Genomic DNA, 15,142 nt, shown 5'->3' with positions numbered 1-15,142 from the left:
CTATGGCAACGGTTGTTGAACCGTTGCTAAAATAACTGTTACCATAGGCCCATTTTCTGGTAGTGCAAGATAGAACGATACTTACCGCTACCTCCTAGACTACTAAGTATATTAGCAATTGTTCGCCTTCCTCGAGTTTTGATAGTAACGGAGGGATCGATAGATACCGTTTCAGGTCTTTTAGGGCATGTTGGCATTCTGGAGTCCATTCGAAGTTCTTCTTCTTCTTCTTTTTCAGAAGTGAGAAGAAATGATGACATTTTTTTGACGACCGAGAAATGAACCTGCTTAGAGCGGCCAGTTTTCCGGTTATCCTTTGGACTTCTTTCACCCTTGTCAGCTGGTCTGGAATGTCCTCGATGGCTTTGATATTATCGGGACTGACTTCGATCCCCTTTTGTGACACCAGGAAACCCAAAAATTTACCGAAGCTAACTCCGAATGCACACTTTTCAGGGTTGAGCTTCATGTTGTGCTTAGGATGTCGAATGTTTCCTGAAGGTGTTTTAGATGGTCACCTACATTCAAAGACTTGACCAGCATATCATATATGTATACTTCCATTGTTTTACCTACCTGCTTTTCGAACATCTTGTTCACGAGCCTCTAAGAAGTGGCTCTAGCGTTTTTGAGCCCGAAGAGCATCACATTATAATAATATGTGCTGAAGTTCGTTATGAACAAAGTTTTGCTAATCCTCCGGGATCATCTTAATTTGATTGTACCCGGAATAGGCATCAAGGAAACTCATTAACTTGTGCCCGGCCGTGGCGTCGATCATTTGATCGACGTTTGGCAGTGGGAATGAGTCTTTCGGGCACACCTTATTCAAGTGCTTATAATCTAAGCACATTCGAAATTTATTATTCTTTTTCGAAACTACAACTACATTAGCTAGCTAGTCGGGATACTTTACCTCCCAGATTGAATCAATATCAAGTAATCGAGTTACCTCTTCTTTGACAAACCTGTTTCTGACCTCGGCTATCGGGCGTTTTTTTGCCTTACTAGTTTGACGCTTGGGTCCAAGATTCACTTATGCACGAACACCTCTAGTGGGATATCCGCGGGCGACCATGAGAAACAATCAACGTTAATTTTAAGAAAATCATTAAATCCTGATCTGAGCTCGGGGTTGAGTCCTGTCCCCAAGTAAAATTTTCTCTCTAGGAACTTTTAGAACAAAGCCACTTGTTCGAGTTCTTCCGCCGTGGACTTGGTCGCGTCTATTTTTTTCGGTACCTGAAAATATCTTGGTACCAAGTAGGTTTCCGACGACTCCTCCCCTTTGTCATCTTTGCTAGGTTCGAGAGCAGGCGTTGGTTCATGTAATTCCTATACATTGAGTTCCTTCGTTTACTGCTAGAAATCGATACCGTGTTCATTTTCCTTGCTGACGGTTGATCTCCTCTTATTTATTTGATTCCTTAAGGTGTCGGGAATTTCAAAAGTTGGTGATAAGTTGATGGTATGACCTTCATCTAATATAACCATGGTCTACCGAGAATTATTTTGTAGCCCATGTCGCCGTCCACCACTTCAAATAAGATGGTCTTCGAGACCCCCTTGGCATTCGTAGGCAGCAAGATCTCCCTCCGAGTCGTCACACTTGCTAAGTTGAATCCGGCAAGGAGTTTTATTGTCAGAGTGATGCTTCCGATTAGCTTGGCTTGTTCCAACACTCTCCACTGGATCATGTTGGCTAAACTTCCTGGGTCAACCAAGACACGTTTAATTTTGAAATCTAGAACATTAAGAGAAATTATCAGGGTATCGTTGTGTGGCAGGAGAAGTCCATCCGCGTCTTCTTCCATGAAGGTGATGTCATCTTCGACGACTTCCCAGAGTCTCTTGCTATGAGTCACTAATACCTTTGTCTTTTTGGCTGTCGAGAAAGTTACACCATTGATCTCGTTCCCCCCAAAAATCATGTTAATAGTTAGTCAATGAGGGTATTCCCCTATCATCGAGGGTTCTGCATTGTCTTGGCTGCGACCGTAATTGTTCTTTGCTAGGTCGCTTAAGAATTCCCTGAGATGGCCGTTCTTCAACAGCGTTGCCACCTCCTCGCGCAAATGTCGGTAGTTTCCAGTTCGGTGGCCATTAGTCCTATGATATTCGCACCATAAATTAGGATCCCTCTGGTTGGGATCGGATCTCATTAGCCTCGGGAATCGTGCTTCCTTGATGTTTCTTATTGTCGATACCAGCTCCATTACGCTAACATTGAAATTATACTTTGACAGCTTGGGATAAGTGGAATCCCGGAAACCCGATGCTTCTTTGTCATGCAATGACCTATTATTATGACCGTAGTTTGCTCTTCTATTGGAGGCAAACCTATCCACTAACCGGAACCCTTTGTTGCTGCGTCCTTTGGCCCTCTCGTAGGACAAAATTCGTCCATTAGAAGATCGCCAATCTACATCAAAGTCATCTTTTAATTTATCCCTGTTCTTTTCTCGATCTCGACCCTTGGTTGATGCCGGGAACCCGAGGTGATCATCTTCTATCCTTATCTTTGATTCATAACGGTTATGGACATCTCCCCATGTGGTTGCTTGGAACTCGAGGAAGCTTTCTTTCAGCTTCCGAGAGGCGTTGGAGCTCCTCAGGTTCAACGCCTTAGTAAATACCTCATCCGTCCATTCATCTGGAACGACCGACAACAACATCCTTTCTCTCTAGATCCTGATCACGAACTCACACAGCAATTTGAACTCTCCTTGCAAAATTTTGAATATGTCCGCCTTCCGGGCCTGGACCTTCCTGGCACCCGGCATGGGCCTTGATGAAAGTATCTGCGAGCATCTCAAAGGAATCTATTAAGTGTTCGGGTAAGAGTGAATACCATGTTAAGTCTCCCTTCGTGAGGGTTTCTCCGAAGTTCTTCAGTAGGACCGGCTCAATCTTATGTTGGACCAAGTCGTTTCCTTTCACTGTCATTGTATAAGTCGTGATGTGCTCCTAAGGGTCTGAAGTCCCATCATACTTTGGTATATCTGGCATTTTGAACCGTTTCGGAATCAATTCTGGTGTTGCACTCAGTTTGAATGGCAATTGGGTGTACTTCTTCAAGTTTGGGTCCTTCATGATAGAATATAAGGGTCCACTAAACTCTATAGAGACCAGGTTCTCTATCAGTTCCACTAGAACACACGCACACAGCAGTAAGTAAATGACAGGAGGAATTTTACGTGGAAAATTCCCAGCTCAACGGGATTAAAAACCACGACCTACCCTTGTAGGATTTCAACTTCACTACTGAGCAACTTTTAGATTACAACCTATGCAACCTAGGAATTAACCTCTTCATCCCTTACTAACTTATAATCCTCTATTACAAGCCACTTTGTAATAACTCTATTACAAAGACTTTACAACTCTACTAACTCTAGTCAAGACTCAGACACATACAGGTTTAAGATTCACAAAAGGGGTTCCTACAGAATGCTTCTAAACAAGCTAAGTAGGAAATACAAGTGAAGAACTATTATAAAGTTACAACTCAACTAAGGACATACTATGACTCGATGTAGGAACTGGTCCGTAGTTGTTTTGTTCTTTGTTCTTGAAGCACTCGAAACCTTGCTGGATGATCACATGAGTAAGCTTGTGTAAAATCTCTAAGTGTTCAAGTGAATGTGTTTTACCTCCCTTGATTGTATATATACATGTGTGACATCACTTACAATGATGCAAGCAAGGTAGGTAAAAAGTCTTCCACAGAAAGTTGACTGCTGCACTGTTCCTGTACAGTAGCGTGTGCAGGCAGCAACTTTCCAGCTGGAGAGTTGACTTCGTACGGTCACCTTGGGAACTGGTAGGAACCTGTTCCCTCAGCTGTTCCTTCTACTCTGAAGAGTTGAGCCATATCCCAAGCTGGAACCTTGTGATCTTAAGTTCTTGTAAATGTGTAACAGGTTCCTTATCTGGTTCTGGATAGTAAGTTTGTTAGATCATCAAAACATAAAACAAAGTACTTATGACCAAGGTACTTGTAAAGTATCACTTCAACACTGGCGGTGCGCCGGAATTTGGTCCATTCGGGCATGGAACTCTTTTGCGTTCTAATTCATCCACTTGTTCATCTCCCTCGTGAACCACATGAGTTCAATTTTGAAGGGATCACTACTGTTGTCGTTACCAGCTCCGCTATCGATACCCCCGGTTCTATTGAAGCCGATCTTACCCCATGGGGTGTTGTTATCAACTCTTTGAGCTGTTTGATTTACAGGAACACCTGGAGGAACATAGCCTCTTCAATTCGCGTTGTTGGAAGCACCTAACAATGCCTGCTTCAGTTCTGTCATGGCTTGGTCTTTCCTTGAGAGATGACCCATGATGGCCTTTTATTGCTCCCTCAAGATCCCTACTATTTTCGTAACGTGCTCGTCCTCAACGTCATCGGGAGTTTTCTCCAGCACATGTCGGGGATAACGCCTGCCATGGACCGGAGTTGCTACATCCTCCTCGTTGCGGGTGTCGCTGGTCGAGTCCTCATGTTGAGGTAGATTTTCTTGCGCCTCAATGTTGTATGTGATGTTGACATCATTAGCTGTCATTTTTCTTTGATTTTTTCTATGAAACAAAGAATCAAACAGTTAGTAATCGACGTAAGGATAAACTCAATTATGTAGGTGTCTAAGCCCCATGGTGCGCGCTAAACTATTTGTCTGTAAAAATACAGTTTCATTTGTTGCGTAGTTTATAGAGTTTATAGAAAAACGCACTGTATTTGATCCCAAGATGATAAATAAATTAAATAAAAATATAAGACTTAGCATTGAAATCGATATAAATAGCGAATAGCCTGGTTCCGGGAGCAAGGCTTCCGAAGGCAGCAATAAGAACAATGTTAGATAGAAAATAAAGTATTATTTAGCTTGAGAATAATATGTAGCATACGTTTTTCAAAGATTTCGTGTCCTACAATGGCAGTTGAAGTCACTATTTATAGCTATACCTAGGGAACAAGATCCTAGGATCAAGCCCCTCTTAAATGACAATAAAGGGAGCAATTGATGAATATGTAACGGCAGGCCATGAATGCCAAAATTCTCTGTAACGGCTGCATATTTAATACTGAGTAATATTCTTCATTAAATGCCATCCAATTACAAACATTCATTTGCCTCCGTTGACTGCGTTCCCTTCGGAATTTGCCCGATAACAACCGAAGCTCTTGTCCTCGGTCTTGGTTCCCACTCGCTTCATCTTCCGTCTGCGCCCTCCGGTTCCACGTGTCATGTAATCATTCAAGCATTTAATATAAACCAATTTTACCCTATACACATTCCGTCTGCGACCTTCGATTCCACGTGTCATGTAATCATTCGAGCATTTAATATAAATCAATTTTACCCTATACACATTTATAAGTTCAAACTCTAAGAATTATTTCTCAAATTTGAAATTTTTCTATATGTGAAAACCTAGCACCGTTTGTTGGAGTTCGAACTTTTTGGAGTGAAACTCTAAAAGCGACTACTAAAATTTGAACATTTATTAGTTCAAAATCCATGATTTGTTCATGAACTTTACAAATTCCCTGCAGATGAAACTCTAGCATTCTACGCAGAAGTTCAAATTGTTGTCACTTTTCCGTTTTATTCACTATGCACAAATTCCCTTTTATTCACTTGCGGATTATTTAATTTCGCTATATTTCTGCACATTGATTCTAATGAACTAATAATTCATTAAAGTAGTTAATATACTTTTAAGTACTCATAACTAGGGGCAGATCGATCGGATATGAACGGGTCGAAAATAGATAATGCAAAAACGTTTAAATTATCCAATCTGCCTATACATTAAAATATCACCATCTTAAATCCATTAGCACGCACAATTTTGAAACAGATAATCAGCATTATCACGTTATAGTAGCTCTCATCAAATAATCAATGCCGACCATCTTTCTATTAAATGAAAAATTAAATACCAATCACCCCATTGAATGTAACAATTTGTAAGCAACTATTGATTTCGAATAACATTATTAAAATCTCAAATATATGTTTGGGTTGAATCGGTATTGAATTTTTTGGGGTTTTAAGGTAAAAATTAGTGGGCGTAGCCACTTTTAGGTCGGCTATTAGAGTTTAGCTAGTCTTTTAAATATTAAAAAAAATAACAAATTATTAATACAAAAATAAAATTTAGACAAAAATACTCATACTTAAAACACGGAAGAACTCCAGAAATAGTACAATGAGAATAATGATTCTCTTGTAATGTCACAAGCCTATCGGCTCGTTGTAACACCGTAAAGGTGGAGGAAGAAAGGAACAATGGTGATTAATAGTGGATTTTGGTGGCGTCAATATAATATTTTTGCAAAAGGAGATAGGGAGTTGGTGGTGCCAAAATTTTAGCATAATGTTAATTTAAAGTTCAGTGTAACACTAATGTTTGCATTAGGTTAGACTGTCTACATCATGCCCTTTACGGTGTCGTCTTTCCCCGAACCCTACGTGAATACGAGATGCTTTATACACTGAACTGCCTTTTTTTATATTTTAAGTCCAAGAATCTTTCACGGAGTTCGAACTAAAAGAGCTTTAGTTCATGATTTTTTTCGTAGACCTTAAACTTCATATTTCAAACCCCGAAAATAAATCATGGTATCTGTTTGATCAAAAAGTGTTAAGCTTTTTGTTAAACTAATTAATAAGAAAATAGAGGATAAATCCTAGCCAAGAATAATTAAATCTAGATCAAAACACATTGAATAAGAGAATAAGATATAGTCAAGCTCATGAACTTTTAAAATTTAAAAGAGATATGGAACATAAATGACATGCTTACATTCTCGATGTATTGTTCCGTAATGTAAGAATAAAGAAGGGAAAGAAGGAACTCCATTAACAGCTGCGGAATCTATCTTTATTGATTTGAGATAGATGATTACAAAGATTTGCATCCAAGATCTAGACCTTGGCTTTATTTTCCTCAGAGACCTATTCCGGTTCTTCTCTCTTTTTTTTCTGTAGAAGAGAGACCCTTTTCCTTGTTCTCTCGCTTCCTATATATATTATAAGCATTTCCTATTATCCAACGATCCTTAGCCAGAACACCCTAATCTGCTGATTGTACTTTAGGTCGTTCCCCTTAAGTGTCACGACATATACTTCGCCTTACAAACTTTCTGATAGTTCGATCTCGGCAGTGGTCGAGATACTCATCGTTATGATGCCTAGTGGATACAACCACGGCTTAGTCGGCCCCTTGCCATCCCTTTCAGCACTAATCTATGTATGGTCAGATTTTGACTCATACAATAAGTCCCTCCGCCTGTTGGGGTCGCCTCTTGGCGAGCACGAAGGGTGGACTCTGTCGATCCAAAACTTGGGAGAAATCTGAACGCTTTATGCAAGGGGCGGACACCCCATGGAGAGGTAGCGATGTGACATTTCGAGAGTTGTGTTAGACTGTCACGTTAGTTCAGAATGTCATTAATATGCTCATGCGTCATTATGGCGCACGTTTTCTATGAATTGCATCGTTTCCCGTGTCCTTTCCATTTTCTAACTCGCGGCGCTTAGTTTTCCCGCTCAGGACGTTTATATCCCTATAAATAGGGGAGATCCTCTCATTTAAATGTTACACTTCTTAATTGCTCGAGAGAAATTTTAGTAACTTTTCTTCTTCAGCTTCTCATACTTCTATCTGTTAGGATTTGTTGTGAACACCACCTTTTTCTTTCACCATTCTCGTTTCTTTCAACCAAAGAGAAGATGGTTAGTGGAGACTCTAACTCCGATGGATCCATTGGTGCTCCAATGCCGAAAAATATGCCCCTAATCAAAGAGGGAGAGGGTCCGGTGGAAGACGAGATTTTTTCGACGGTGGATGAGGTGGTTCCCGGTCCAGGGAAGGCGAGGACTGATTTTAATAGCCCCGCCAGAGACGAGCCGGAACCCGTTCTTTCTACGATGGATGCTGCAGCACTCATGGCGTTCAATGCTAAATGGGGGATCCCCAATCACATTGAACTGGTTCCGGCGGACCAGGATATAGTGCACATACACCGTCCGGGATACTGCGCGTTTTATGCGTATCCCTTTGTCATCGGGTACGCGCTTCCTCTTCCTTCCCTGGTGGTGGATTTCTGCCGCTTCTATGAGGTGTGTCTGGCTCAACTCTCTCCATACGCATACAAGCTTTTCCTTATTCTTATCAAGTACGCGGAGCTCGCCGACCGTGAAATTTCCCTAGAACACATGCTACACCTCTTCACCCCCCATTTCTTAGGGGTATGATGATTCACAAGCGTCACCGAGGAGCCAAGAGTTTGGGGGTAAAGATGGATGATAAGGAAAATCGCCGCTTTTGGGAGAGCTTCTTCTACGTCCGAAAACAGCACGTCGTGTCAAACCCGGCGGGGTTTCCTGAGACGTGGAACTTTGCCCGTAGGCCTTCTTTTCTTCTTCATCCATTTTTTCTTATGAGGGTTGTCGGTCGTCCCCCTTTAATGACCTCGTTGAGGGTTTTTTTCTTTTTTGTAGCTGAGAGGGTGCCTCATCCGCAAGTTGCCGACATTCGCGAATGGGTGAGTGCAATTCTACCTAGCACGATGGGGATTCGTGAATGGCGCCCTTTCATGAGAGGCTTGGGCGTAAACGTTCCACTGGTGAGTCGGCTTATTTCGGCTTTATCTGCTTTATTTCTTTCTTCATCCTTTTTCTTTATTTTATCTTTATTTGAACCAATTTCTTGTTGACAGGTCGGAGATGAGTGAGAAGAGCGAGGGCTCCTCCCCTCGCATTCCGTCAAACGGCTCCCTCTACCCGGCCCGCACAAAGAGCAACTACGGGCGAGGGTGTACAGGTTTTGGTTGCTCGACAGACCGCATCTGTGGCCAAAACTGTTCATTTAGAGGTTGCTCCTCCGTGGGAGACTCCAGTCCCCGCAGTTCGTTCAACGGGTGAACCTTCTCGCATCGAAGGCGGAGAGGCCCCGTCGAAGAGGCGAAGGATAGTGTTGGAAGGGGCTTTTAGCTGAGACGCCCTCGAGTAGTGACCTTGTTTTGACGGTGCCCGAAGCTGGCAGTGGTGCCAGCCTGGGTAAGGAGGCGATGCCCATTGCAAGCCTTCAAGAGGCTACTGTGGCGGAGGGACGGGGTTCCGAGGCTGCCACTACGGTTTTGAGCGGCCCATCATCGTCTCGGCCGGGTCGCACTCCATCTTCGGCCAGTGAGAGATTGAAGGGCGTCGTGGTGGATGATTATGAATAAAATTCTGGTATTGATCCCGAGGACATAAGGATGTTTGAGGAGGGATTTACTAGGGTCGACATAAAGGCGGAGGGCCCTTCTCGCATACTCGAAATTCCATCGGATTTTAACCTGTTGGAGGACACGGTGGAGTTGGTGCCTCAATTCGACCTTCTATGTTCCGCCGCTGAAAGTGAGTCTCTTCGGGAGCTCAATGATTCCGCTTTGTATCGTGGCGTGGTCGGGATGGCCTTGAGGGTGAGTTTCTTTTCGCCACTTTTCTTTGTTTTGTGCTATTTTGCCTTCGCTGATTCCTACCCTCTTTTTTTTTAGACTTACATGCTGGAGATCGAGAGTGCTCATAGAGCCGATTACAAGGGCCGAAGTTTTTCTGAAAATGGCCGCGAAGTATCGTCGGTATCGCAACAAGTGCCGTGAGATGCACGCGCAACTCAGGGCGAGCGGTAATGCTCAATCCGTTAGGGAGGATTTAGAGAAAAGGCGAGGAACTGATGCGATCTATCCGCAGATACAGCGAGCTCGAAGAGTTGCTTTATTCCAAGAACGAGGAGCTTGAAGTGGGCAAAGGGGTTGCGGCGGAGTGTGAAAACCTTCAGGCGAAGGTGTTGTCTTTGCGAGCCAAGCTTGAACAAAATGCCACCAGAGTCACCGACCTAAGCTCATAATGGACGGAGAAAGTGGCTGAGCTAGAAAAGAAGGTGGCCGAGTTGGAGAGAGCTGAGAGGGCTCGAGTGTCAGCTTTGGCGAAGGCGGCGGTGCTAGAAGACACTATTCGCATCCTCAGGTCCGAGCAAGAGTCTGAGAGGGCGACGGCTACACTGAGGGAGGCGCGGCTCGAGGAGCGGATTGGTGAACTTGATCGGGAGGCTTCGACCTTGGGAGATCGAGTTGCTGCCCTTGAGGCCGAGAAGGCACAGCTGTTGGCTCAGGCTTCCCTTCAAGAATTTGCCTCTGCTACTGTCCCCCGCCGTTTGTATGAGCTATGGGTCTATGCTGAGGCCCAACGAGATATATACAAGGGTTTGTGGGAGGCGGGGAGTGTTCCCGAGGCCGCTTTTGAAGATGCTCGGGCGAAGGCACGCGAGGCTCGTCTTGCCTGCGGCTATGACCCTGCGACACCGGAGGTTGGTGAGGGTGATGAGATTGAAGATGGGCTTCCTTCAGATGATGACGATGCCGGGGAGAACGGCTGTGCAGATGATACCGAGTGAATTTTTTTTTGCAGCTTTTGTACTTAGTTTTTTTTTGTTCTTTTGTTGTCTGTTTTCATCTTTTTCCTTGGGGCCTGCTTTTGGCCCTTTGTAAGGTGTAGATGTTGCGCGTGTACATCTTCTAAATAAAATAGCCGCTTTGCCTTGGGTTACATATCTTTTGATTTTCTTTCTTCCTCTTTTTTTTCTTTTGAAAAAGATCTTCGGACTTCCCCGTAATGAGTCCCTGATTTTTAATTGGGAATTCGAATGCGGTTTTATTTCGCTTGATTCGAGTGAGGTCGATGTCAGACTTGCCAGCTTGGGCGAGGTCAGTTTTGACTTATACATTCGAGCTAGGTCGAAGTTTGATTTGGCAACTTGGGCGAAGTCAGTTTTGACTTATACATTCGAGCAAGGTCGAAGCTTGATTTGGCAACTTGGGCGAAGTCAGTTTTGACTTATAAATTCGAGCGAGGTCGAAGTCTGACTTGCCAACTTTGGGCGTAGTCAGTTTTGACTTGTAAACTCATATATTACTTCTGCTTGGCGATGGCCAGGGGCCGTAAGGGTGTAAATTCGAGCAAGGTCGAATTGTGGCCTGTTATGAATTTGAACGAGGTCGAATTTCATTTTCACTTGGCGATGGACGGGGGCCGTAAGGGTGCAAATTCGAGCGAGGTCGAATTGTGGCCCATTATGAATTCGAACGAGGTCAAATTTTATTTTCACTTGGCGATGGCCGGGGGCTGTAAGGGTGAAAATTCGAGCGAGGTCAAATTGTGGCCCGTTATGAATTCGAACGAGGTCGAATTCCATTTTCGCTTAGCGATGGCGGGGGGCCGTAAGGGTGAAAATTCGAGCGAGGTCGAATTGTGTCCGTTTTGAATTCGAACGAGGTCGAATTTCATTTTCACTTGGCGGGGGCCGTAAAGGTGCAAATTCGAGCGAGGTCGAATTGTGGCCCGTTATGAATTCGTACGAGGTCGAATTTTATTTTCACTTGGCGATGGTCGGGGACAGTAAGGGTGCAAATTCGAGCGAGGTCGAATATCATTTTCACTTGGAGATGGCCGGGTTTGGAGGGACGGTGAGATTTGTCCATTGCATTATTTTTGTTGGAGAACATTACTCGTTTCCGCATTATTTATGCGTGCGTTGGGTGAGTCTCAGTTTGTTTAATTTTGCTTTCATTGGAGAGTACTGCGCGTCGTTGCATGGTTCGTATACGTCGGTGGAGTCCCAGTTTATCTGGTCCCTTCATTTCTTGGCCTAGAGAGGCCGTTGACGAGATGGGCGAGGAACTTATTACTTGGGATACTGGGCACCCTAGGACCATCAATTCAAACGACGTTCGGACGTGGTTTGTAATATTTAGTCGACCGAATTGGCGTAGGATTGTCATGGTGAGTAATATTTAGTCGGCCGTTCGGGTGAGCTTTTCGAGTTCATGTTCTGCCTGTGTTGAAGAGATTATGTGCTCCATGGCTTACTGCTCAGTCCCAGGTTATGGAGATTGTTTCTTAACAATGTAGGCCTGTTCTGAGCCATTTTTGTTATTCGCAGTATGGTATGGCGCGGAGGTTTTTGCTTGGTGCATTCAGTGGCGTTTGTTTCTTGTTCGCGCACCCGTGAAAACGCTCGTGTTCCTATCCCAATCCAAAAAAGAAAATGACAAGTTAAATCCAAACGAAATTGCTTGTTACCTTGACCTGGTAAGTCGGCGAGGGGGGATGGGCGCTGTAGGGCGACCCGTTTCATCCCGTACTCGAATAGTGGTTTCAGATCTTGCAGCCCGTGTGGCTTCGTTGTTAGTCGCGTCTAGGCCTCTTATGGGCTGAGCTTACCTTACCCGTTGGGATCTCGAGCCCGAGTCCCGGTCCGATCCTGTCCAAGATTTGCGCAAACAATAAGGGAAACATGTTATACTCTGTACATAAATTACACCGTGCGTACGGGTACAAAAATAAAGCAGGATAAGCTGGCTATTTCAGAGAATCATACAGTAGGCCATCGTCCCTTCCCAAGAGGTGGAAGTATACCGTTAATACGGCAAATAGGGTTTCATACGTGCTGAGTGCGTAGTGGCCATAATCCCACTTTGAGTACTCACACGACGTGCCAAACCCATCGCTATAGGCGGGGCGTGGGTTTTGTATAGATATCAGACATAATTTCGATTTCATGTAGGGATCTGACCCTAATTGGTTTGGTTGTTTCCAAAAGCTTGCCTACAACTTTCTCAAGTTGGTATTTATACTGAGAGGGTAAGGCTACTGCAACCGGGAGGTGAAACTCTGATTAGCTTTAGATCTAGAGGGAACTAAGATTTTGGCTAGAAAATCCCCACAGACGGCGCCAAATTGTTTGACCAAAAAGTGTTAAGCTTTTTGTTAAACTAATTTATAAGAAAATAGAGGATAAATCCTAGCCAAGAATAATTAACTCTAGATCAAAACACATTGAATAAGAGAATAAGATATAGTCAAGCTCATGAACTTTTAAGATTTAAAGGAGATATGGAACATAAATGACATGCTTACATTCTCGATGTACTGTTCCGTAATGTAAGAATAAAGAAGGGAAAGAAGGAACGCCATTAACAGCTGCGGAATCTATCTTTCTTGATTTGAGAAAGATGATTACAAAGATTTGCATCCAAGATCTAGACCTTGGTTTTATTTTCCTCAGAGACCTCTTCCGGTTCTTCTCTCTCTTTTTTCTGTAGAAGTTTTCTTGTTCTCTCGCTTCCTATATATATTATAAGCATTCCCTTTTATCCAACAGTCCTTAGCCAGAACACTCTAATCTGCTGATTGTACTTTAGGTCGTTCCCCTTAAGTGTCACAACATATACTTCGCCTTACAAACTTTCTGATAGTTCGATCTCGGCAGTGGCCGAGATACTCATCGTTACTATGCCTAGTGCATACAACCACGGCTTAGTCGGCCCCTTGCCATCCCTTTCAGCACTAATCTACGTATGGTCAGATTTTGATCCATACAATATCTAAACTATTAAATATTAAAATTATAGTAGTTATGGATGTTAGACTTATAGGAGACCTGTGATATGAAGATGATGATTGCACTAGTGAGAGATGGGTGTGCATGTAACAGACTTTGGAGTTTGGAGCATTGGCTTGGAAGACTATATGTGTCTTTGCTCGTCTAAGTTGGTTGAGGATGCCTGCTCATCATTGATTGTCAATCCTCCTAGCTAATTCTCAATCATTTCTTTAACTTTATTGCTTTTATCGACTTGTTTGTTCTAATAAAGTCAAGTTACAACCCTTTAGGGTTGCCCAGTTGGTTTGGAGGGCGGTCACCCATACGGATAACCTGGGATCGATTTCCCCCTCAGTGCCTTCTGGTTGAGCCTGTCGCACAAAACTTGCTTAGTGCGATTTTATATCCTCTGTGTGGTTTGCAGGCTATTACATAAGGGGAGGTTTAACTAGTGCGCACAAAGTACTCTCCTGAAGGGCAGAGGCTGTGGCGAGATTGTAGCGGCTGCGAGTTTCCCCTCTTACCAAAAAAATAAAAAAAAGTGAAGTTATATTTCAAAAAAGTTACCTCAGTCCTTATTCAACACTAGATACTCATTCATTAAACCTATTAACTATTCATCCCGCTTGATTTTTTTCGATTGGATGATTTCCTTTTGTTTTGTCATTTACCTTAGCCAAAAACAATTAATTGTATGCAAAAAAAAAAAAAAAAAAAAAAAAAAAAAAGGGATGACTTAATGTGCAACTAATGCCTTATTGTACTTGGCTCCTAATACGTCCTATTTTCTCATTTTCTATTATTTTCAATTCTTTGGAACTCGTAACCTATTTTCAAAGGAGAGTTTGAACTTGAGATTAACACAATGAATGTTTATCATTGATCCTATTCATAGTTGAATTTAAAGAGGTAAAATGTTAGTACTTGAGATTTTGTGGTGAAAAGGTAGGAAGAAAATGAAAGGCCAATGAGTGAAGATATGTTTGGGCCAAACAAATACGTAAAACAGAGTAGCCTGGAAATCATCGTTGAACCTCAACCTCAACTCAACGATAAGAAAAATCCACTCAACGCCCATTTCCAACCTCATTCCTCCACGTCCATATTACACCCCTTTTATTTCCTTGTCAACACACATCTGACATCTCTTCACTCTGTCTTTACACTCTTTGCTTTGGCCGTAGGACAGAATCGTCGAGTGTAGTGACTAAGAGTGTAATCAATGGCATCAGCTACAGCTTCCCACACTTTGTGCGGCATCCCGGCCACCTCATCCTCTACCACCAACAAGGTTATTGCCCCTTCATCTGCTCGCTTCCTTGCCAAAACTCCTCTCCGCCGCCTTGGCTTCGCTGGCGCCGCCGCTGATTCTCTCTTCACCAACCACGTGGCAACCAAGCTCCGATCCATCAAGAGCTCCTCCAAGCCTGTTAGGGGCGTTGCTTCTATGGCCAAGAAAAGCGTTGGTGACCTCAGCGCTGCCGAGTTGAAGGGCAAGAAAGTCTTCGTCAGGGCCGATTTGAATGTCCCACTTGATGATAATCAGAACATTACTGATGACACTAGAATTAGAGCTGCCGTCCCTACTATCAAGCACTTGATGGCCAATGGTGCTAAAGTTATTCTCTCCAGTCACCTGGTCTGTACCACTTTCTTCTCTTGATCTGCCATTTTTTCCTAGAATTTTAATTGCATATATCTA

The 15,142-nt window shown here is 43.3% G+C and overlaps 2 protein-coding genes across 2 annotated transcripts in view; one reads left to right on the top strand and one right to left on the bottom strand.

Moving 5' to 3' along the window:
* Window positions 1,482-1,931, bottom strand: LOC109234690. Its single transcript, XM_019400756.1, has one exon. The coding sequence runs from the start codon at window positions 1,929-1,931 to the stop codon at window positions 1,482-1,484; it is 450 nt and encodes a 149-aa protein (XP_019256301.1).
* The window catches only part of LOC109234108 (phosphoglycerate kinase, chloroplastic), a 3,056-nt gene continuing 2,391 nt past the window's right edge, over window positions 14,478-15,142 (top strand). The window contains exon 1 of the mRNA XM_019399954.1: window positions 14,478-15,079. Coding sequence (XP_019255499.1) covers window positions 14,663-15,079 — 417 coding nt within the window. The 5' untranslated portion in view covers window positions 14,478-14,662. The remainder of the gene's footprint in view (window positions 15,080-15,142) is intronic.

This window comes from Nicotiana attenuata, chromosome 11 (assembly GCF_001879085.1).
Source record: "Nicotiana attenuata strain UT chromosome 11, NIATTr2, whole genome shotgun sequence".
Classification (NCBI taxonomy): Eukaryota; Viridiplantae; Streptophyta; class Magnoliopsida; order Solanales; family Solanaceae; genus Nicotiana; species Nicotiana attenuata.
Note: the sequence above shows the minus strand (reverse complement) of the source record. Positions and strands in the feature narration are given on the sequence as shown.